Genomic DNA, 24,632 nt, shown 5'->3' with positions numbered 1-24,632 from the left:
GTGAGAACAGCTCTCCTAAACAGAAGTGGCTTTGCTAGTTTAAAACTTGTCTTTCAACTTCTGAAACTGTTTGGGTTTGTGTTCTTTTTTAAAGTAAGTTTCAAAGTAAAGCCGTAAGTATATACAAGATTAACTTTCCCCCAAGTAAGAATTACAGGGGAACCAGTCAAGATCCTCTGCTTTTCAGTATTTACAGCACAGAAACAGGAATTACACAAGCTATGTGTGCAAACATCATCTTTGCAAAATTAGTTAATTCTGGATAGAAAACCAAAAAGCTACAAATCCCCGGAAAAACCAAGCAGACTATGTTTTTCATAGACACCTCACGTCTGAACAAAATACAGCTTGTACATATTCATAACTCTCTGTGGTGCTGCATTAGAATAAAAGCTGGGGAGATGCAATAAATGCTCCTCTACAGGTTTTGACTCACTCCTTTCCCACTTTCCTCCCCTTCCCCATCTCTGCTACATGCTGCTCTGCAATTCATTTTTATTTAAAAACTCTGTGTGGCAGGTACCTACAATTCCTGCTCTCTGTGACTCCTGGGCACAAGATAAAATTGCTATTTTCTCTTCTCCCAGGAAACATAAAAGATACCACCAGCATGAAATTTGAGACACTTGTCGTAACCATCAATCCCCCAAAACAAGCTAGGTATGATAATATTTTCAGAGAAGTAGGATGGAGAAGTTAAACTCAGGTTTCTATGAAGTTGTCAACATCTGCCTGTTTTAACAGAGAAAACTCTTCATCTTACTGGATAGACGTCCAAGCTTTTACACTTTCATTTATTTTGGTAGACTTGAAAACCAGCACATTTTGCTGATATTACGCCCAATTAAGCCTGCAGCATTTTTGCTCAAAGTAAACATTTTTTTATCTTGACATTTTAAAAATAAGGGCTTACTTTGAAGACACACAGGACATGCAAAGGCAAACTAATGGTGACATCAGTAATTTAAAACATATAAATGTAACATTATACATATTATATAAGCACCTGAAATCAGTAGGGGAAACACAGACAGTGTTTCTTGCAATTATGTGAAGACAGCTGTTGATATTTTTTGGACTAAGGAGATGGTCCACTTGGTCATTTCTTGAGAGGAGGCACTGGGGAGCTGGGGGGCACTGGCAGGGAACAGCCTCTCTCCACTTCTGCCAGGGAACCCAGGACATGGCTCCACCAACAAAAACTAAGGACCGACACCAGGACCAAGGAATGAGGCAAAACAGGCCCTGAAGGAGAGCCCCCACAGGCACCCAATTTCATCAGCACCCACCCTTGAGCTCTGGCTCAGTGGTGCTGCATCCCACTGCCCGGGAGCTGGGGAGAAACCAGTGCTGGCTGCAGGTGTGACGGCCACCAACCCAGGCTCCCCATCCTGCAGCAGCCAGACCAGATGTGCTGCGCTCTGGATTTGTGCCTACTGCAATGTTTGCCACAGGAAGGGCACCGAGGCCTGGCCTTGCTCCCCACCCACGTCCCCAGGCCACCACCAGTCACATTTGCTTCTCTTTCTCTGGTGTTGGCCCAGGAGCTCCCAATGAGCAACACCACCCCTCAAAAGGCAAACACATCAAAAGCCAGGACCATGCAAAGGCAGGGCAGCAGCAAGAGGAAGTCTCATTCAATTCTTGTCTCTTCCCTGAGGAAAGACTATATAGCACTAATCACAGTAATAAATTACCTGCAATCAGATTAGCTATTTGTTCATCACATTCCAGTTTTTCCTTCTTGAAAGGCCCTGTGGCATTGCACAACATCCACTCTCTCTGATAATATTTCTGAAATATTTTGGCATGTTTTCTTTTGGCAGACCTGCCCTTTGTCTATAATCTGTTGACCTTGTGTTTAATATGGAAGCATAAATAGTCATCTTCAAAAACCTCCTACTCCATGGTAATTTAGTTTTATCTTGACCAGATTAATCTCTGTGTATCTGCATCAGTGCTGCCTGTACAGCACAACACACAGGTTGAAAGGCATTTCCTCATTTTCCTTCACTAAATCTTTGTGAGCTACATTTGGTCTTTATAAGTCTGATTTCTCCTCATTTTCCTTCACTAAATCTTTGTGAGCTACATTTGGTCTTTATAAGTCTGATTTCCTAACTATCAAATCTTCCATCATGCATTAGTAATATTATTCATTCTAATTCATACTGTGACTGTGGAAGACAATTAGAAGAATCCTTTTCCAAACTAGAAAAAGTGTGATCTGTTTACTGAGCCAAGCACTTCAGAAACCCCAATTATTAACTTCCAGCATAATAACTGAGTTTATTTAAAACACTTAAATGCATAACAGGTGAGATCAAAAGGCTAAAACTGACACGACCAAAAATGACCAGGCCACTAAGTCTGTGAAATAGAGGCACTTATACTGGAGTATTTGAAACCCATATTTATGTGTATATACACACACACAACAGGGTGTGCATATGTGCATCTTCAAAATATATCTATTATTTTGGTTAAGACGTTTTTAAACATCTGCTCTCAACAGTACAAACAAGGGCCCAACGTAACCACTGATCAAGAAAATACTGCAATTAGACAAGTTGTTCTTTTCTGGAGACCAAAAGGTCAATATCGCTCTTGCTCAACTAAAGGCAACAATGGTTAACTCTGAATGACTTGTAAAAATGGAACTGTTTACAGTAAATACATTAATCAGGGAGTCTCAGAAAATTTCTGTGACTTCTGGTGTAACAAATCAACCTCAAGCTACAGTCCCAAGTATCTTTGTCCCCTCCCAATGGCTCATCTTTACTCCTGTGCCATGACACCTTCCTGCCAACACAAAGACTTGGTGGGCACAGAGCAGAGTGGATCAGGAAACTGATCCAGATGAAAACTGATGTAGCAAAAAGGAGTGGGGGTCTGTGAATGCTGCTAAGGCAGAACTTCTATCACTGGCTGCAACCACTCTTACACCACTCCAAGTGTCAGCTGAACAACAGACTGACTTTAAATATACCTATTACATGGGACAAGGGGGGAAGCTTGGGGGACAGGGGGTTGTGTGGGTTTTTTTAATCTATGTAAGTAGTCATTTCAGTGGGTTTCTTTAAGTTCACCTTAAGCGCTTGGACCTTAGAAAGCCTTAATCTGTTGAACAACCACTCCCATTTTAATAGCATGCTTCATATGAGTACAGTTTAGTCACACAACCCAAGTTCTGTAGAGCTGCCAGACATGAAAAGGAGTCTGCCTGGCAGTGAATGTTAACTGCTGAGTCCCTATAAAAACAGAAAATCACACTATTTTTCAACTACTGTTACCTGTAAACCTCACAGGGAAGTATGGGAATAAGAAATAATGTGATACTAGCTGTCTATATAGTGGTAGAAACCTGTATTTACACACAAATTATATGAAAGTGCTTTTGATGTAAAGCTCTGAATATGCATATATGCATGTATTAACTATTCAAACCACACAACACTTCCATGAAACATTAAGCTTTTTTCATGCCTGTTTCATAGCCTCATAAACCCTTTGGCCATATCCTGAGAAATAGGCTGAGAAACCTTGAAGTATAAATTTTAGCCCCCTCAAAAAAAGGGAAAACTGTACAAGAGAGAGATGTGTGTGCAAGTGAATCATCTCAAATTTATGGTATACTGTATATGCCTCAAAAGTGCAAAACTGATCATGGAGCATTTACCTATAACCAACCCCATACACGTCCAGGGATAAACATGGAACGAGAAGATTTTGTGTTGCTCCTACAGACTTCCAGTCCCCACAGCTGCAGCTGCTGAGGGCAACCAGCACAGCCCACCACTGCTCAGCAGTCATGCAGCTCTTCCTAGACTGGTTTCTCATGGAAAGCCCTTGGCACTGCAGGGCCATGGTACTCTCTATTCCCAGCATTTACAGCACAATCGTAACACACAGAGGCTCCTTTCAGCTTTTTAAAACAAAGACGGAATATCTCACAGACTCCAATTTCTCCTTCAGCAGCAACAAGTAAGTTAGGCTGCATAAATACAGTTATACAGACTCGAGCTTCCACAGGATAAGCTGGACCTATCCCACCAACAACCCACTTCAGGTACTGAGATCCAAAACTGGGTAAGAAAAACATCTTTTCTAAGACGAGACTGACCAACTGACTATGAAAATATTTTGGCTGTTTTAATCAAATCAGCCTTCACAAAAGTCCTCAATGGAACAGCTCAAACTGGTATCAAGCAACACACTGGCTGAAAACATAGCCCATGAATTTCTGTGCAGTTTAGCTCCCTGTGTCTGTAGAAACCTACACAATGAAACAATTAAAAACCAAAAAAAAAAGCAGCAAATAAGAAACAGAACATGCACAAAGACAGAACATGCTTCTAAAACGGTACAAAGAACTGAAGTACAAGATCTCTCAAAATCTTCCCAGTGAAAAGTATTCCACCATCAGTTCAGATGCCTCTTTTTTTTTTTCCTTTCCCTCCAGTTTTGGAGAAGAAAAAATAAAGGCAAAACTCACATGGGCAACACAGCAAGAGGAGAGGATGAATGAAAACTTAACTGTTTTGCCTTTATGCAAAGAAAACATCAGATCGCAGCACAGGGAGAAGCAAAGGCTGAGACCCTTGAATTCCTGTGATAAATCCAAAGCTTGTACATTAAAGCTCCCCTTTGTTGAAAACACTGTTAGACACAACAAAACAGAAATGTTAGGTAAGTGCAAGCTCTGCCTCTGACCTTTCCCTCTGTAACCGTCAGGCTTCATTAATTTTCACAAGACCTGACAGCTCTAGCGTTAATACTCACACTTGCGGATCGAGCCACACAGCAGGTTCAGAGTCTGCTACCTTCTCCTCTGAAACTCATGCATTAGGATTTCTTCCATGCTGGCAATGGAAAACCAAGTCTAAGAAACATTAAACACAAAAAACTACGTTACAATAATGCCAAGGGTGAGTCATAAACCCATGAAAGCAAGGAAGCACTGAGCAAATCTCGCCTGAGCACCTGTAACTGAGATGAGCAGTGCCAAGGTGCTCCAGGACACAGGGCCCTGTCCCAGGACCACAGGTACAGGTGCTGCTCCACCTGGACAGGCACTGCAGAGCAGTCTGATGCTGCAGCATTGGTGGTGCCTAATACCAAGTGTTTCCACTCATTCTCTCTTCCACAAGTAAATGTAGTGACTTTTGCACAACACTGGGCCAAAACATTCCCACGTGCAGCATGAACCCTGTGACAGGGCCAGGTGCACTGCAGAACCTACTCAACTACAGGTCTGATTTAACCACACTCCAACATTGGTGACAATTCCTTGCTTTTATGTTTTTATGTCTCAACCATAACATTATTCTAATGTAACTGTTTGTGATTAATATCTTCCTCCCGTCTGTTAAAATGAAAAATGTAGCACTACATAAGCAACAAGCTTTTGTTTTCCTTCAGTGTTCCACAGCTTCCTTAGCATTATTCTGACATAACTTGTCCTGGGCTTTGATCTCCAGCTTGTTTTGAACTTCACTGGGCTACTGTTATTGAAATACCTTTATTTTTTTTTGAAACTGGAAAGCTTCATTAAACTTTTAACAATTAATATATGATATTTCTCTGTTTTGAAACAGAATCTGAAGTTTTTGTTCAGTCTAACCTCAAAAGCAAAAAAAAAAAGCCTCCAGATTTTGCAGCTCACAGCACTGCCAACTTTAGGTGTAAAAAGTCCCCCCAAATTGACTTTAAAATTATGAAATCTGAAACACAAGCAGCACAGATTGCTTGCTAGTCCCTGGAAAGGCTTTCTTCTCAGGCTTTTAATTATGCAACCTAAAAGATAGAGCTTTCAAGAGGGAAAAAAAAAAAAAATCACGTAACTCAAATTCAAAGGAGCTGGCAGCTGTTAAATTTAGCAAATTCTGACACAACACCCTACCTGGAAATTGCAACAGCCTTGTTTGTCCCTTTCCTTTTTTCAAGTGCTTCTTGCGTTAGTGGTAGTTCCTGCTCCTGTCCTCTTTCCCAGGGCAAAACAATCCCATGGCTGTGCTGGTGCCATGTGCCCCCTCTAAGGGATCCTTTAACAGAAATGGTGCTCACTTTGAAAATTACAAGAGTTTTTGAGGCGAGAACATTTTTTGTCTGGCAGAGCTGAAGGGTGTTTCCCCAAACAGAATTACCCCATATTTACAGCTACAGCGACGCTTGCATCAACCCCCAGCAGTTCAGGGTCTATGGTGCGTGTGTACTGTAAATATAGAGAAATGCATTCTGTTTTGTCCAACAGAACTCTAGATTTTCTCTTGCAATCAAGATTTTAATGTACCAGGGCTGACATATTTTAGACCAATGTCAGCACATTTTGTGGTTTCAAATGGCTGCGACCTTGAACTACAAATACTAATGCTGAGAACAGGAACCTAAGCTTTGCCTTCATAGTACCAGTAGGGCTAAGTAGAAATGTCCTTCTTGGACTTAATTTAGACTTAATTGAAAAGGGACATTTTTGGTTACTATTACATTAGGCCAAAATATAAAAATGAACCCTAATACTATCTAAATCTAATAAGAGAAAGCCATCTCTCTTTCAAAATTTTCAAAGCATTTTCTATAAATGCATCACAGATCAATTTACATGGTACTTTTGTCAATAAGCAAAACAAAATCACAGGTTCCAATTGGCTTAACTCATATTGGAAAGTGCGAAAGCAAATGCTAGAAAATGCAATTACTGCAAACAAACTCCATTTTCTCCACTCAGGTGGGAATTTCGGAGAACATTTTATTGCCCTCAAATAATATTTCTAAAGGCATCAATACACAATTCTATTTTCTTTTCTGAGTCCCCCACACTATATAAACTAATCCTCCATAAAGAAATTCACCAGATTTTGAAATAATATATTGGTTGTTGATATTACCTTGTGCACACACATACTGTATCAATTTAAATTATTTTTCTCCATGAATCTTAAGAATATAAAAAGCAACTTCCACTGCCTGACACAAACAGATCTGGACCTATTTCCCATAACATACCCTTTGTCTCTGTAACCTACAATTCCAATTAAGCCTTTTTTCCCCCCTAAAATAAATTAATAAAAGCCACCAAAAAGGAGGTCATATTGAGAACCAATTATACGGAAAGTAATTAAGCTAATCATAATTATCACAGACAATGTCTTCGTATTTTAATGTACATGTATTTTCACACTGCAAAAGGCCAGGGAAAGCTAAGGACAAGATTTTCCAGAAAAAGTGAAATCTTTATTTAAAAGATAAACAATGCTTGATATCAATTCTTAGTGAAGGAAATGAGAATTATGAATGCAGGACCCAGATATAGATTCTGCCCCAAATTCTTCTTCCTTGTTGACAGGGACATTTAAACAAGCAGCAGAACTTCCTTTTCTGCCCATACACCCCTATCAGGATCCTTCCAGTATCTACCCACCTATCTTAATATGAACAAATAAATACACCAGCCAGGGAAACATATGACCACCAAAACATCTTCCTGTTTCCCAAGTCTTTGAGCTTGTTCCCATTATTTGTTTTCTCATTTTCAGAAGAAAGTCTCTGAGACTTACAAATGCACAAAGCAGTAGGAAATCACCTTCCTCTGTCTCACAGCCTGGTAGAGCCCAGACAGTATTTCTGAAAAAAACCCCTCCAAACATCTATTTTTTCTGTATTCCAGGAAGGTATTTAGAGCATTTCTTATGAAGAGAAAAATCTCAAAATATACAAGAAACTTCTAAAAGTTATGTTCCTTCTATGATACATTATCTTCTACATCACTTCTTGATTTTATACATGGAACTGAAATCCTTCCTTTCAAATTATGATTTTTGAGTACATTGTTGGTAAGCTACAAAACATACTGAGGTTCATAATTTACCAACTATCAGTACTAGTGTAATGTGGATAAATACCTGTAATGATAAGGAGAAAGACAAAAAGCAGGGATAGCAAGAATAATCACAAGGCAAATAAACTCAAAGAGAAGAAATAAGATAAAATGTTTATTAAATATCCCAAAGGCTTTAAAAGCATGAACTACTGCCTAAAAGCAGGGCAACAGCTTTTTAATAACTCTGAGAATGTAACATTCTCCAGTGTGCTAAAGCAATTAGCTACTTTTGAGATTTTACCCTGTGATCAAGGCTTGTGCTTTTATTTGTAAACATTAAAGCATAAGAGCAAGTTTGATATTCAAAGGTAGTTCTAAACATATTTTCACGTGGTAATGCTGGTGCTTGTTGGGAATTATTTCTTCCTTTTCTAAGTTGGAAGAGCAGAAATCTAAAGCTTAAGCTAAACTCCACTTCTGGAGTCCAATATCCATGTGACAACATGGATAGCACTGTGTTCCAGAACCACCTCCATAGTCCTTTTCTGAAATGTTTATGGAGGGTAAAACACAGAGAGAAACCTCACAGAGAATGCAAACACAAATTACAGTCAACTAAAATATTCAGGCAGGTCTTTAGGAACCTCCAGTATTATTTTCTGAACCCCATGTTTAAATTTATTATTCTAAATAAAGTTAAACATTCCATTACAGTCTTTCAAGATGAACTTGGATACCAGGAATCTCCTGAGCCCCGTAAGGAAATTCCTTTTAATAACCCAACTCACAGAGAGGTTTCTTAGCTACTAAGAGAGACAACCAAATCACTCCAGCTGTATCATGTTATTACAAGGAACCAAATTCCTCTTATGCAGGTTTCTTTCCTGGCCATCTAGAATTCCCTGAGCAGAAGGGCACACAGCCCCAGATACCTTCCTTGTGAGTTTAAGCACAGGGACAAACACTGAACACCAAAAGGAAAGAGAGAAGGAAGCTTGAAGCCTGATAAAGGTTTAGAGCGGTAACTATGGACATTGGTGCCAGTGCTATTACCTGAGTTCCCTGTCTCATCCCTGCTAGTGGTTCTTGCCACCTCTGTTTCTGCTGGCTTTGCAGAATTTCAATTACCAGCTTATTGCTGGTTGTCATTTGCGTTACAGCATCCTAGGACCTCACAACAGATAGTTCAAGTTCAGACTGAAGTGTTAAGAATCCAAGTCTTTGAATTTCAGTGGAGAAAACTATGTGCTGGAATACTTCCTAACTGTCCTTCCAAAGGCAGGACAAAACAGAAGAATGAAGAACAGTGCATGTAATGTAAACTCCATTCTGCAATAGAGTTTGCATGCTTTTATTTGTGACAAAATTCAGGCAAAACTCTTGATCTTTCCTGCTCGTGTTACAAGGCCCTCTGCTGCTGCTATCTCTTGCTCTTCAATAAGGATAATTGTAAGCCACTAACCTAGGAGTGAAATATTTTAAAATCAAGTTAAATGAATGTGTGAGACTTATGGTACTTATCGTTGTGCATTTGAACTTACAGTAACTTTTTCACAAGGTGCTTGAAAATCTGTGTGATGCAGCATCTGTACTTTAGTGCAGAGAAGGACAGTGAGAATTCTGGTCCACTAATAATTATTTCTCTGTAATTAAATGTTATGGTTAATTGTTGGAGCATGCGATTTTTCATCTAGTGTGCTTTCTGCAGAGTAGGGCCTCTCTTGACTTATCCATTTTAGCCATCTTTTCTAGCCTTTTAAACAAAAAAATGGGATGAGAAACCTGCTATAATAAGGCATGATATGCAGACAAAGTTTTGCTGAATAGAGCAACAACTACAGTTAGTCAAAGCCAGTCATTAAGACAAAGCACTCAGAGAGCAGCTATTTCAGTCCCTTAGACAAAGGTAACAATTTATTCCTTATTTATACTCCTTTCTGCTAAGGTTTTGCCCTCTCACCTCACAGGCAAGCATCATTGTTTTCACAGCTGGCTTCACGGAAGCAGTTGTTTATGAATTGCTGTATTGCTTCCACTCAAACTGTACACACTCTGGTAACTCACTCCAATGCCAGACCCCTTCTAACACCAGAGCAGAGGCTTTTCCCTCCCCTGTCCCTGTGCAGCCTGGATGGCCAGCACTGCAGGGCATCCCCTCCTGCCTTTCCCACTACAGCTAATGGCACAGGATTGCAATTTACAGCAAGGAGATAGCAAATGATGAGTGGCTTTCCATACAGTGTGGATTACTTCGCACGGAGTTTTATAAGGGGATATCAGTCCAGGACCTTTACTCTCAGGACCACAAGTATGGCTGCAGCTACATTATCTTATTCCCAGCGACCACTGAAACTTGCAGCAGGGACAGAGGAGAGCAGAAGGAACAAATTCCTTCCCCACCATGCTCAGGAGACATCTGCACAAAACCGCAGCAAACTTCGTGTCTGCCTTGCAGCTTTTCTGTTCATCTCTTGAATGAAGGCAAATGCCAAGTGCTGCTGAGGGAGCAGGGAGCCTTCAGAGCAACATATGGGGGAGAGCAGCTCAGGGGAAAGTAAGGACATGTGGGTAATTTTTTATCATTTGCAGCTCTGTTTTAAACTAGAACCCTTTGTGTTGGCTGGTTACACCAAAAAAATGGTAATGGCAACATTCAAGAGAAAAGGAGCTACTGCACTCTGATACCCAGCCTGTCCTGTAATGTGAAAGCTTCTGGTTCATTAGAAAAGATGCACATAATTCTGAGGTCTTTATGGTTCACTCACCAAAAATTACAGAAATCCAAAGTACAGAGTGTTACTGAGCTCTCATTTCTTAATTATATTAACTTGAGAAGAGATGTGGCTCTGGAAAAAGCAGGTGAAAAAAAGCAGGTCCAGTACTTTATATCCCTGTCCTCTCATTTGTCTCCCTCTTCTTTGTAGTCTCCATCCTGCCCCCGGTTTGATGTTATTTTGCTCTCCCCTGTGTTGGTTTTCCATCTTGCCTCTCTCCACACTGCTGTCCCCTGGTGTGCTGCTTTGTTCCTTCTCCACTAAAGGTACCATCAGGAGCCAGTGAGGGTTTGGTGACTGTCACCTCTCAGCTGGGGTGCAGGAGGAGAAAAGAGAGCAGAGCAGCTCAGTGAAGTGAGGCACTGAAGTGACCTGAGCCTCAAAGCCATCACAAGTCCCGAGAAACTCCGTTCCCAGAGCTGTGGAAGGGCCACCGCAATCCAGCCCTCCTGTGAGCCCAACGCTGAGCCCAGCCTGGTGTCACGGGGCAAGGCAGCAGCATGGGTCCTCCCACCCTTGTACCACGGCTGACCAGGAGAAGGGGCTGCCCGTGGGTCTTGTAGCCACCTCACAGAGCAGGTGCCATTATTCACTGTCATGCCCAGGATGACAGAGAAGGACGAACAAAACAAAAGCTCCTTTAGCTCTGGGAAAAGGGGTTCTCTTCTTCTTTTTCTCCCCACTACCAGAGTGCCCACAAATACAACACCCTCCTGAATTTAGGTCCTCCAAACCAATATACTCCCTAAATACAGGCAATTAAGATTTCAAGCTCTCCTAGCAGGCGTGACAGGGGTGGATGGGACAGGTGGAGCTGCACAGGTCTTTCTTTCACAGCCCTTTTGTGCCCAGACACATCCTTCCAATGCAGGATTTGCCCAAGCTCAAATACTCAGCTTCAGCTCGGTGCAACAAGAAGGTTAATTAACAAGCTATGCAGGCTGGTTATAGCCAGCAATAAGCAGCTCTCTATTTTTCTTTAAGAAAAAAAGAAGTCAGTAATTCTTGGAACATTTATTAACCCCCTAGTATAGGCAATTACTGTAAGATAAAGGTCTGCCAGTCTTGCATTACCATAAATTGCTGCACGTTGCTTTTCTATAGCACAGTAATGTCCACAACCAGTGTGAATAAATGCTAACATTTGAGTTTTAAGCTTGATTCAACCCCCTCGATCAAACACTTTAGCAGATCTTCACTCTCAGTGGCTGTTTGGCCACAAGAAAAATAATCATTTTATACAAGCCCAAAAAATCCAGGATGGTATTTCACAGTGTTTTGTAGCTCAGTTTAATCTCACATATTTCCTAATATGCAGAACTGAAAAGAGGAAGGCGGGTGGGAAGTACAAAACCCAAAGATCATTCCTGCTGTCTACTAGGTTTTGTAGTCACATACAACATAAAAAAATGGTGGCAATAAAAAAAAAGAAAGAGGCTTTGTAATAGACAGAACACTGCCAACCAGCTTTAAATTGAATTACACAGCCTGCTAATCTTTATGATGAAATAAAATTTCTTTGAACACTACACATTATACTAAAATCCACAGTGCTTTCTCCCCAGCCCCAACCCCTCTCCGCTCAAAGCAACTCCTCCACCCTGAAACCATTGTTCTTTCTAGCCTGGAATGTGATGCTCTACTAACAGAAAGACTGACTTTAATTAGCTATTGTTAATATGGTGTGCACGGTGTGAAAATTTAGGAGAGAAGTATTTTTGCATTTTGTATTTTTGATGCAACATTAAATTTGCAAGTGAAGAAATAAACTGATGGTGTACAAAGAATCCATCCTTCGACTGCTCTCCACTGAAATCATTCTCATTATGATATGTGGCTGTGGCAGCAATACTGGAGGAAGAATCTGATGAAAACATCTATAAAAGTTTCTACTTGAGTGGCGTTCGTTGTTTCATGCCTGGTCAATACAACAACCATAAATCTCTTTTCTCTTTCAAAGTGGATTCGCGGGAAAGGAGGAATTGAAAGGAAGGATTTGGGGTTTTTTATAAATTTGGGTTCGCTATAGCTTGTTATAAGAAACCTGATCATCCCCTCCCCCTTCAGAAACAACATTAGCAGCCCAGGGAAGCAGATCCAAGAAATGACCAAGCAATTATTGTGATTGAAAATCCATTCAAGAATTGTGCAATACTTTGCAGTGCTCACTGGCTCCTTTCTTTCATTGAAAATTACCAAATGAATATATTAGTTTAAACTTACAAAGAGCCACTCACTCCACAACATTATTCTCTCTGAAAGCCCATTTTACCTGAGCCAACTTTTCTAATGGCTGTCAAATAACACCTTTATATTTGGTTTGACTGAGCATGGCCATTTGTAAAGAGAATTTTACACTTTAGAAGCAAACACAGCTTAAAAACCCTCCATTTTTCTATAGACCATTAGGAGATAGCAAAAATAGATTTTTGTGAAGTCTCTTTATGAAGAATTGCCAGGAATAACAAGAGCAGAACAAGAAAGAACTGATCAGATATGAATGAACTTACACAGCTCCTCAGGCATGAATTCCATTCTAGTCAGTGGAAATTTTACTGCCTCAACATTCATTTTATCCAATTGTTTCTATTTTACCTACTAAGTTATACTTCTGGGGTTCTGTTTCCCACAAAGCAACTAATATCTGGCCCAGAGCAGAGGATAAATAAGAAAAAGCAGCTATTATAACCATGGCACAAAAGGAGAATCTTGTACTTTTTCCTAATTTTGTTTTCACGTTGCACTATAGGTTGCTACATCAATAAAAATTATTCAGCCTATTACCAAAAATTAACATGGTTGTATTTTCCCACTATCTTATAAATATAATAAAATGAAACATTCAAACTATTTTTGTATTCCTCTGAGAAGAAAAATCAAAGATAAAATTAGTAATAGTATATCATAAAAAGGTATATGCAAATAAAAGCTGAGCACTGATGATTAATTCAGTCAAACCATATAGGAATTGAAAACTAAGTACAAATGGGAATTTAACCATGACGTTAAACACAGTTTGAGTCAGAACAAAAGCAAAGGAAATATTTTTAAGTAGTAATACGGCAATAAAACCTAAATAATCTAGGAAGAAGTTTTTTAAAACTTTATGGTAAAGACAGAGTGAGATACATAACCCAGAGAACTACTAAATAAATAAAAAACCCACAGAACTCTGAAGATTCTAGATTTCATGTTATTAAATCTGGGTTTTTTTTGAATGAAACTGCATCAACGTGCTCTAAATTCATAATATTCAGCATCTAGAACTACTGAGCATGCAGACACACCAAATCTGGGTGTGCCATGCACCTTCAGGTCTCTGGCACTCTCCAGCTCAGACAAGGCAGCCTATCTACACAAACCCTTGATGGTATCAAAGGGACAGAGCATGCCATCTCCAGCAGAAGAGTCACCTGTCCTCAGCACCAGCTCAACCTCTTATCAAGATATCTCCATCCCATCCCACCGTCTGAAGCCTCAGGAAGGCTCTCACCAGAGCCATCACAGAAGACAGAGTTGTTTCCAAATTAGACTAAAGGATTTTCCTGGGAGTTGCTTCCCCCTCTCCCAGAACAGCTGTGCAAAACTCACACATACTTACAGGATTAAAGCTACCTCAGCATTTTCTTTCACTTGCAATGAATGCAATTTTTTTTCAAGTGCTAAGAGTTTTGTTTATCAAAATGGTATTTTATGTTTAGTCAATTATTCATTCTAGCTATAACAAGTAGAGCAATATAGAGTTCAAAATATGCTCCAGATGGTAAAAACACAAATCAGAAATAAATCAATTTATAAAAAAGGAAGAGATTTGTTTTTATTACCATAATTTTACTTTAAAATATTCACAAGCTTCCTTCTGGTTCTAAATTACCCCAGCATACTTTGAGCTAATATCCCTCTGAATCTGAAGAAATTTAGAACTTACTAGTTTGGTTTTTTTTATAAAAATAGTGTGATGTCAGATGCCAAAATAATTCACATCAGAAATATACTTTTACAGAGCAAAAGCCCTCAAGAATAAACACTTCATCACACTGAAACTGTTCTCAATGTACATTAGTAAAAGGAACACACTTACTCTAAACCCTAAATGAGCCATGCCTGGAGAGGAGATGAAGCCAGATAACTAAGCCAGACCAGAGAGATTGAGAAAGGATAAAAGTGGAATGTGACCCTGCATTTTTAAACAGTGATAAGAAAAGAGCTTGATCTTACTATTATACTATTCTGGAACAGTTCATTTTTTTTCAAATTGAATTATGCTATCTTCAATATGAAACACATTCTGGCAGGTGCCTGGCTTAACAGTTTTGAATAAGATTTCAAATTTCCACAGCACTAATGCATAAATTTAAGTGTAGACTGGAACCAAGTGTCTGTCCATAGTTCTGAGAGCAACACCACATTTCCATTTTGTCATCTATTCCATGTAACAATTCCAGCAGCAATTCCAAGGTGATGCTGCTATTTCCAATAACTAATATTCACACAAAAATAAACTTTAAAATAATTGACAATACTTTGCTGAGGACCACATCTGCATATGCAGAGTGTAACAAGAAAACCTCTGCATTAAAATTATACAATCATTCTTTTTAAGTAACATGATCAGGAACTACAGCACAGAAAAAAAAAAAAAAAAAGCTGTTTTTTTTTAGCTCTAGCAACAATGTTTATACTAAAGGCAAACATATGTTACAGGTAAAGAAATATTTGTTCCAGTACAAATGCATACATATTTTGCCACTAAACCATTCACAAAGTTTCTACAGTCATTACCCCAAAAAAAATAAAAGGAAATAAACTTTCAAAACAAAAGCGTGACTTAAAAAACATGAAACAGTCAAGTTGCTAAATCCTAGAACTCAGGAAAAACCTAGCTAAATTCAACTTTCAGCTCCACAGACAACAACCAGCAGTAAGTTCACTTACTGAATTTATCCAAGTCTACCACTGCAAGATTTTGCCTTGCCGATGCAGTAATATTCTTTATAATAGAAACCTTGCATGGGGGGAAAAACAAACAAACCAGAACCAAAAAATGAACACAGTACGATATAACCACTGAACAAAAAAGTACAAAATAGGCTATCTGAGGAAAATTTTTATCTGAATTCAAATTATTCACACAAGTAAGGATATGCACAGTCAGGCCCATAGTAACTGAGCAAAACAAACAAATCAACTCATTAAAGATCTATCTGCCTGAATTTATCTTTGCTTTCTCTTCAATTCTTATGAGTTATTCAATCTCTTTCCATCACCCAGAAAAGGAAATATTGCACTATGAAGACAGAGCTATAATTAGATATTCTTCTATTTCATTTCACATATATGACTGAATGAGAATGGATGGAAAAAATATGAACAGAGATAATAATAGTAAGTTGAAACATCCAGTAGAAAATACATTGGGCACAGAATAACATCTCAATTCTTCCTCAGCACATAATGCTGTGTTTACTGCAAAATTATTTAAGTTACTATAAGAGACTTTTAATGAAAACTATTATAAATTTAAAATAACTGTGTTTAAAGCATTTAACAGTCCCTAAGGTCAAGTGATTACAGCAGTTACAAGACCCAAGGGACATGTTCACACCAAAACAAAGTGAATAAATTACCTCAGCCAGTGTATGTAATCACTAAGTGACCACAGAGGTTATTCAGTGTATAAGCCCAGATGACTTCCATGCAAAACCAATAATGAAAATGTAACAGCCAAAGAGAAAAAGCATTTAACTAGCAAAAGTTGCAGGAAGGGCTGAGAACTTGGAAGAATGGGAAAGAGTGTGCAGAAAGCAAGTTCCATGACTTGGCTGTCGAGACAAGGAAGAAGGATGAGTGTAAATTAAATGGACAGACAAGATGCCAAACATTTTTCCCAGGTGAAAGACCCAAATTGTTGCAAAGCAATTCAAGGCTCAAAAAATATAAAACTGCAGAGCTGACAGCAGTGCTCTCATCCCTGTATAACTGTGGCATATGTAATGCCCTGTGAAGTACAAGCAAGGCAGGAGCTCAGAATAATAATCTTTTAACCTTCCCCTTAGTTTTACTGCCAGAAAAAAATTATGGACAGTTATTGTGTCTTAGTTACCCCATGATATAATTCTAATGGAGGCAAGACCCTGTTTTTTACCACAGAGTAGGTAAGATAAGCTGCAGAATGAAACCCAGCTTTGATCTGGCTTCTCTCCCTCATGGCATAAATGATACAGATGCCTTGTCTTCATTACAGCTTCACAACACAATTGCCAGTGGAGAAAACCACACCCAAGAAAGGCAGGAAAACATTTTTCTATACGGACAACCTTGTATTTGATGGCAGTTCTCAGTGTATAGCTTTGGAATAAGGTTCCTACCAACTATGGTGAAAAAAGATGCCTCCCACCACACTGAGGCAGCAAAAGGAATCCTGCTTGATCCTGCCTGCCACTGGTATGTATTTTTTTAACTATTGCACATCATCACCTCACATCTTTGAATGTATAAAATCTTCACAACACACACAGTAAATAATAAAAGAGTAAATGGTAAAACACAACACATTTTGCAGACAGGAGTCTGAAAAAAGTGGCAAAAGGACATGCCTGACTTCAGTGTTGTGATTCCTGGTGAGGATGCACTGAAGCAAGTATTCACCAACATTCCCACAGATGAATCAATTTTCTGTCTTGCCCTGTGCCAGGAAGCTAATAACTGGTATTATCATATATATATATATATATATATGAGAAAATGCAAGTGGACTCTGTGCATGTAAAAAAATTTTTCTCTGTATCTGAAATATGAAAGCCTGAGGCCAAAGCCAGTAGGCCCTTACACAGTCAAAGATTCCAGTTTCAGTGAAAATGGCTGCAAAATCTGCTTTCTCAGATAAATACTATACTGTCTTCTACAAGAACTATGCATACATGCTAAGAAAGCCCCCTGGTAAACTACTGAGACTGGAACACAACCTACTCAAAGGATTGTAATTCTTCTGTTGGGAATGTTAAGCCAAGGACCTATGTGTTAAAATAACATCATCATGAAACACCTGTTAGATACAAGGAATGTCAAGTGGCTGCCAACAAGATCCCCCACAGAAGGGTGAAAGCATCCTGGCAGATTATTTGGTTTGGCTTTCTGCAGCACTGAGTGTTTTCAAATGCCAAGCACTGGACACAGGCTCTGGCTGAATCAAAACAGCATTTGTGAAATTACTCAAGGGCCAAAGAGGAATTCAGGTGGCCAGACACTGCTCTTAGCAATGCACTCAGGGTAGCCTGTGGAGGTCTGTGCTCTCCAAAAGGCAATTCCTCTTCTGGGGCTGCCTGGCATCTGCAACAACTGAACCCCGCTGAGCAGCAGTGCTCCCCAGCTTCTGTGAGGAACGAAGCTCAGTGCGACCCACCCCTCACTGCAGGGAAGCTGAGATTCCCAGAGCCTTCCCCTTGGCTACTCCTCACCTGCTTGTCCTCCTCCTGTACAACACCAACATTTGCACGGGATCCCACAGAACACTCAAAAGCTGAGGAAGATGATTCCTACTGTGTCTCTTCCCTCACCCCATAACATATCTACCTACTTCTCCTACTTCTTCTAGCTTCCCATTCCTGCAATTACATGCCCAGAAAAAGGATAGTTTTGACCTTATCAAATCTAGTATCACTTTCTAGAAATAAGAACAATAAAACTAAGTTACAGTGATATGATTAGAAAGCCCCCCTCCCACATGCACAGCAATAAAAAGAATGAAAAACACTAATTAAAATAGGGTTGTGGAAATCAAAGGAGGTCAGGTAAAAAGAAGAGTATGAAGAAAATGCAAAGAAGGATGACAAGAGAGACAATGTAGAAGTTCTTCTATTTAAAATTCCTTTTGTAAATCCAAATGTTCCTTACATATCTCTTGAAGGGTCAGCCAAGGAACTCCAATGCAATAAAATGATTCTGTTAAAGGCACACAGAGATGCTGCCATCACACAGCACACAAGAGAGAGAGCAGTAAATCCTGATGACAAAGCTATGCTTTGAAATATTTTTTATATAATGCTGTAAATTCATTCTAATGCTTTTTGAAAATCAGCTGCTCAAGTCACCTTCAGCTCTGGGTATTTCTAGACCAAGAGGTGACATGACAGTGCCCAACCAGCCTACCAGTGGCATTTTAACAGGAGCATCCCGCACAAGTTCCCCTCCTTCATTTTGGTTTTCTGCTGTTGCTATTTAATTGCCCTCAATTCTAGCACTATGCTGTCAGGGCACTGCTGTAAAATACAGCAAAATATGAAAGGTATTCTACCAAAGAGATGCTGGCTGCCCGTGATCAAAGTCAAAATGCCAGTACTCCAACTCAAAGGGGCAAGCACGTGAATATCACCCCCAAAAAAATTCTCCTCTTCCAAACAGTATTATTGATTCTGCCATGCTGTATTGTGGGAAGGAGGACTTTCATCATTTCCAAGTATGTTGTAACTGCTAGCACTGCCTTAAGTTATAGTAAACCCAAAATACAGTGAGCAGCAGTTTTGGCTGTGGATATAAAACCCCTCATCCTCAACTAATGGGACACTGTATCCTTTGTATGAGGTGCCACCACCTCCTCTGCACTCCCATAGGGCTACACCGTTCTTGTTGTGCAATGACAGAAGGTAATGCAGAAATACAGCAAAGTCTCTAAATTTGTCTTAATTAACAGAATTATACTGAGGCTCGAAACAGCACATCACATGAGGACAAGTGAAGTAAGGGTGGGGGAGATTTTCAAGTGCCCTAATTCAATTAGGAGGCAGTGACTGACACTTGGACAGGAGAGGTTAATTGGGGTCACCAAAACGCAGTAATTCCTTACCTAACCAGTCATTAAACTTCTTAACCTCTGAGGGCAGTCCCAGCTCGGTGAAATCGCCCGTGTGAAGAAGGATGTCCCCATAAGGCATCTGGATGCCATCTGTTCTGGAGTGTGTGTCTGAGACGCAGACAAATCGCGTGTGGCCCGCTGGTTTTGGAGTGTCATATGGGATAGGGTCGACCCTAAAGCAGACACAAAGATCTCGTAACAGTTACAAGGTTAAAACCCTCACATCTATTATTTCAGATATCAACACACATCTCTCTCCAGAAAAGCATGCACACACACACAGACACACACGCATCCATTGACACACTCCATGCTCTGCCACAACACTGCCAAAAATCCAGGAGGGACCACAGTGCTGCTTAAAAACTTACCTGGTAAGAAAGGAAGATTAAAATGTACACAAGATATGGCCATTTTCTGATACTAAAATTTAGTTAAACATTGGAAAAATGGATTTAGGAGACTTTGAATTCAGATGTTTTACATTGTGCGCCATATACATGAACAGGTACAGGGGCCATGAAATAACAGGTCCCACAGGTGGGCCAGGAACTGGCTCTCACCTGAGCTGAGCAGCTTAGCAGCTGATTTTGTTCAAGGGCATAGGTACTCCCACAGATTCCAGCACAGAGTATTTGTTTGCACACAATACATTCAGGAGTGCTTTGATGAAGGCTAGAAACCGCAGAACTGAGCCTAGTGACAGCTTCCTAAACTCATACAAAGTCCTGAGCTCATCTTCCCAAAATCTGTCAAGTCAGGAACTAATGTGCTATCACACTAAGCAACCACATATAAAGCATTTTTTTCTCTAGCCAACAATGTTAATATTTTAGTTCAATTGGTTATTTGCAAGCTATATTTGGTAATTTGATCTTATCAACTACATGTGACTCATCACGGAAGTTTGGTCATTTGCTTTTGGAGATTTTTTTTATTATTTAAGCAGAATAGAGAAAAATAATAGGTAAGATAAATGCTTTATGCATACTTAGTGGTTAGAAGCTTTAATTTGCAACAGAATATCTTAAATACAAAAGGCAACCTATTGCCTACTTTGGAATAGCAATTATTTCTCTGCAGAGTTACCATAATTTGATTTGCTCAACATTTGAATAGCACAGCATCTGGATTAGTGCCACAGAAAATCCCATCCCAATTCCACAAAACTTCAACTCATTCCATTGATGTGCCACTTTGATCATGGCTAGAGCTTAGCTTCAGCTAGAAATTTTGAGGTATTTAGGAGTTATGTCAGAATAATAGTCCACTTAATGTCTCAAATTATCAGACTAGTGAAACCAAGCTCTAACTACTTTAAAGCATCCAAAATAATGCTGTTCTAAGACTTATTTGGACAAACCGGCACAACAGGCATTCAAAAATCAGTGCCTGAAAGTAAAAATAAAATTAAACAGGTCTTCTTAGTTTTGCTCTCCACACTAAAAAGAAAAACCAGTACACATCACTGTGAATTTGTTTGCCCTAAATCCCCACATTTCTAATGAGATGCATGATCAGTAACAGAAAATAAAGCACAAACCTTAAGAAAATACTAACTTTTGAAGTATTATGTAAGTTTACTGAACTGTAAACTAAATTAGCATTTCGTTTTTAATATACACTGAACTGTGTGAAAACTTCTACCAGTGCCTTGAACTTCAGCTCCCTATATAGGGGAGAAAGACCAGAAGCATGCCCCAGGGTGCAAATGAGTTCTCTGCTCTGGGGAGTTTTAGAGTGGTTCCAGAAATCAAACTCCGTATGGATATGTCCTGGTCTCTGGTGGAAAAATGTCCCTGTGAATGTACTTACTAATAAGATTTTACTGAGTTAGAATTTAACTTTGTTGGAATTTGATAATTATATTATATTAATTATTTATTATATTTGTTAGAATATTAACAGCTAAAATATTAGTGGGGGAAGCAGTAGGGGGAGATATTTATTAGACTGCATTTTCTGAGGTACCATAACTAGGTCCTTCCAATCAAGCCGTGTGTACCATAAAAGTACCATACCTCATTGACGTGGGCCACTGCATTAATTTGCAAAAGGCTCTCCAACATGATGTTCACTTTGAAAACAGCTTCTATTGCCAGCTGGACTGGAGGGAAGAGACAGTTTGGTAGATAGTTGCTGTTGTACCTCCTATTCCACCCAAAGCACCACGTACAATGACCTGAGCCATGCAACTGGTTGCCACTTCAGAAACCCATGACAAAAGTCTAACTCCAACAATCAATGGATTTCTCTTCTCAGCAAGGGTCTGAAATTCGTAAGGTTATTATTCCAGAGAAAAAATAATCTACCCATTGAAATTGCACTGGCAAGCTGGGCAGAACTGCAATCAGAGGCTGTAGTGCTTTCCTACATGGTGTCTTCCTTCCAAAATATGGAACTCTCCAAATCAACATTGCCCTACTTTGAAGCGTGTTTACTCCAGTCAACACAAAAATGAACACCAGCTTTCACCACCACCACGTAACTTGTTCAGATGCTCTCTGCTTGAGCTATGACCAGCACTGCCAGCCTTGGGGAGTCCAGTTTTGTTTGTAGACAGCAGCTATGCTTTTGCTGTTCTCTGCAGTTCGCAGCCAAACAAACCCTGTTCTGCTTGAGGCAACCCCTATTAGTGTATGACACCGAAATCTGGTTCAGGATTTTTCTATTCATGCAATGACTTACTTAGGAAATTCTATAATCAAAATTCATTAAGTCCCTGACTCTTCTTTCTCTTCTTTACAAACACTATGATGTTGCCAAGTAACATTTTTTTTACATCTTAGCTTCCTTCTCTTATTCAGTAGTGCTTGCTTACTAAGTATTTGAAAGTGAGATACTGAAGGTTATTGTGTTCAGTCCATCAATTTATCTTACTCAAAATAGTGCTTCAATAGAAACTTAATAAAAGTGGTGTTATTGCCAGTCCTAAAGGCTCAAGTTTTCTTTTCATCCACAGCTACAGCATGGCAAACAGTAATAGGAGAGTTTCCTTTTCCACTGCATCCCCAGAGGATTGGGCTCTGAAGGTGAGGCACTGCCCTTTCTCAGCTTCTGGTGACACACTGCCCACCAGCAGGTTCTGGGCTGTGAACATCACCCATTCTTCCTGTGCTCTGATCACCTCACAAACCAGCAGCTGGGCATTACACCCTGGCATTTCTAAAACCTCTGTGATAGTGACGCATCTGAGCCTTACTGCAGTTCAAGAGCAGATAAAATAATTATTTCAGCCCTGTCCACCACCATTCTGCTGAATCAAAGCATGTACCTAAGAAATGCAACTCATTCTTTACCTTTGCTCCAAACATAGTGCATCCAGCTAACCTTGACACTCTCCATCACCACCAACACTTTATTTTTTTCAGTCTTCTTGATCTGGCAGACTGAAATGCTTCACAAATTATTTGAATACTGCATTTGGAACAGCGTGCTCATGGAAAGATGCAGTATTTCAGAATAATTTAAATGTTCATATATTAGGATTAATACAGTAAGCAGGAAATAGAAAACAACATAAGATATGTTACATCTTAGAAAATCAGGCACTTGGCTGTTTTTTCAAAAGTTTATGTAAGACTCAGAACAAAATCCTGTAAGGCGTTTGAGCAATGACTGCTTTGTGAGATCATGACAGTAATGTAAGATCTGTCACATTTAATGCATTTATGACAAGGGTTCAGGAATCAGAAGGGACAATGTAACCTTCATACACTTCTATAAGAACCTTGTTTATCAGATAAATACTTGGCTTTACTAAACTGCCCTTACCACCAGTGGTTCTCATTTAGAGTAAGAGTCCTTCAGGTACAAACCTCAAATTTACAGTTCCTCACACACTGCTGCAGCTGCATGAAACAACAGCATTATCCAGGCTCTGATTTGGCTCGCTCAGGTATCACTCAGCAGTCCCTTCCTCCAAACCCACAGTTACCACGGCACTTCCAAGACAGTGGGTAACTCAGGGGGTGAGAGCTGCCCCTTGCCCTGCCAGCTGTGCACACAGCAGCCCAGTGCTGCTCCCAGGGACTGCTCCGTCTTGGGGTTGTACTCTGTCCTCACCCATCAGACAGCAAATTTCACCATGGCTTTAAAAGCAGGAGATTACATAAGCAAGAATGAGCAACACAGATGATACTGAGGGGGTTTGAACAGCAAGGTAGTGGGGTAGTTGAATTCAGGAACTCACAGAAAAGGAGCAGCTTGGGCCTTTCACATGCACAGAGGCAAAGGACTTGATTTAGGATGTCATGCTATGGAACAGACATGTTAACTGTGTATTTCAGCCCAAGCCTACACCAGTTACTCATAACGATGTCTTATAAATCAGCAGCGTTAGAAAGCTCCTCTGAGACAGGCAGGGCAGTGCAGCCCTCCTACAGACACAGCTGCAGGCACAGCCACACTGGGACCCTGCTTCAAAAAAATTCAGAAAATATTAAAGCACCATTTTTCTGAGAGGAGTAAGTTTTGGTTGTAAAGGATAATTCTGCATGGGTGAGTTCAAAGCCTGAAAACAAAGGTCTTGAGTTGGGTTAGATGGTCCCTGGGAACGCCGGTGGTTGGAGAGCCAAACCCCACAGCGTGTTCACTGCCCTGCTCTCTCGGGTTTTGAGATATGTAGACTCCAAATCCCCTCTTAGAGAGGGATTCCCAAGAAACCAATTCATCCATGAAGATGGAATAAAAATCTTAAACATTAAGCCAGGAAAAATTTCCAGTTCCTAACATCCTAAATCACTCAGATGAATGCAGCACCTATGCTGGACAAAACATTAACAGATGCTGAAAATCCCTCCTCCAGCCCCACTCCCCACAACTCAAATCAGCATTATTCCTGCTTACAACCCACCACTCTGCAAGCTGGTTCTGCTGGCATTGCTACAGGTGAACAAGTCAGCAGGCAGCACAGAAAACCACATAATTTTACTCTTCCCAGGCTCTCCAGATGCATGAATAGTCCCATGACATACGGGCCCATGTCCTCCCTAGACTGTGTCACATCATATGCTGGCTTTTCATCTCAATAATTACTCCACTGGGTATATCCATGACTGAATTTGTGGGTTTATTTTTTATGACATCTAAATTAGTATTCATTATACATCCATTTAAGCACAGACTTCAAGTCTGTGTGCCACATAAAATCCATGTGTGTTGTTGCACTTACTCTGCTTTGGGAGTC

General features: G+C 39.9%; 1 protein-coding gene across 5 annotated transcripts in view; it reads right to left on the bottom strand.

Annotated features, from left to right (window-relative positions):
- Positions 1-24,632, bottom strand: part of MPPED2 (metallophosphoesterase domain containing 2) — a 105,865-nt gene that overhangs the window by 49,146 nt on the left and 32,087 nt on the right. For all 5 annotated transcript variants that reach the window (XM_048307704.1, XM_048307705.1, XM_048307706.1 and 2 more), the window contains exon 3: positions 19,436-19,617. In XM_048307704.1, the coding sequence (XP_048163661.1) occupies positions 19,436-19,617 (182 nt within the window). The remainder of the gene's footprint in view (positions 1-19,435; positions 19,618-24,632) is intronic.

Source organism: Corvus hawaiiensis, chromosome 6 (genome assembly GCF_020740725.1).
Source record: "Corvus hawaiiensis isolate bCorHaw1 chromosome 6, bCorHaw1.pri.cur, whole genome shotgun sequence".
Classification (NCBI taxonomy): Eukaryota; Metazoa; Chordata; class Aves; order Passeriformes; family Corvidae; genus Corvus; species Corvus hawaiiensis.
The sequence above is the reverse complement of the archived record's forward strand: the minus strand, read 5'-3'. Positions and strand labels throughout refer to the sequence as shown.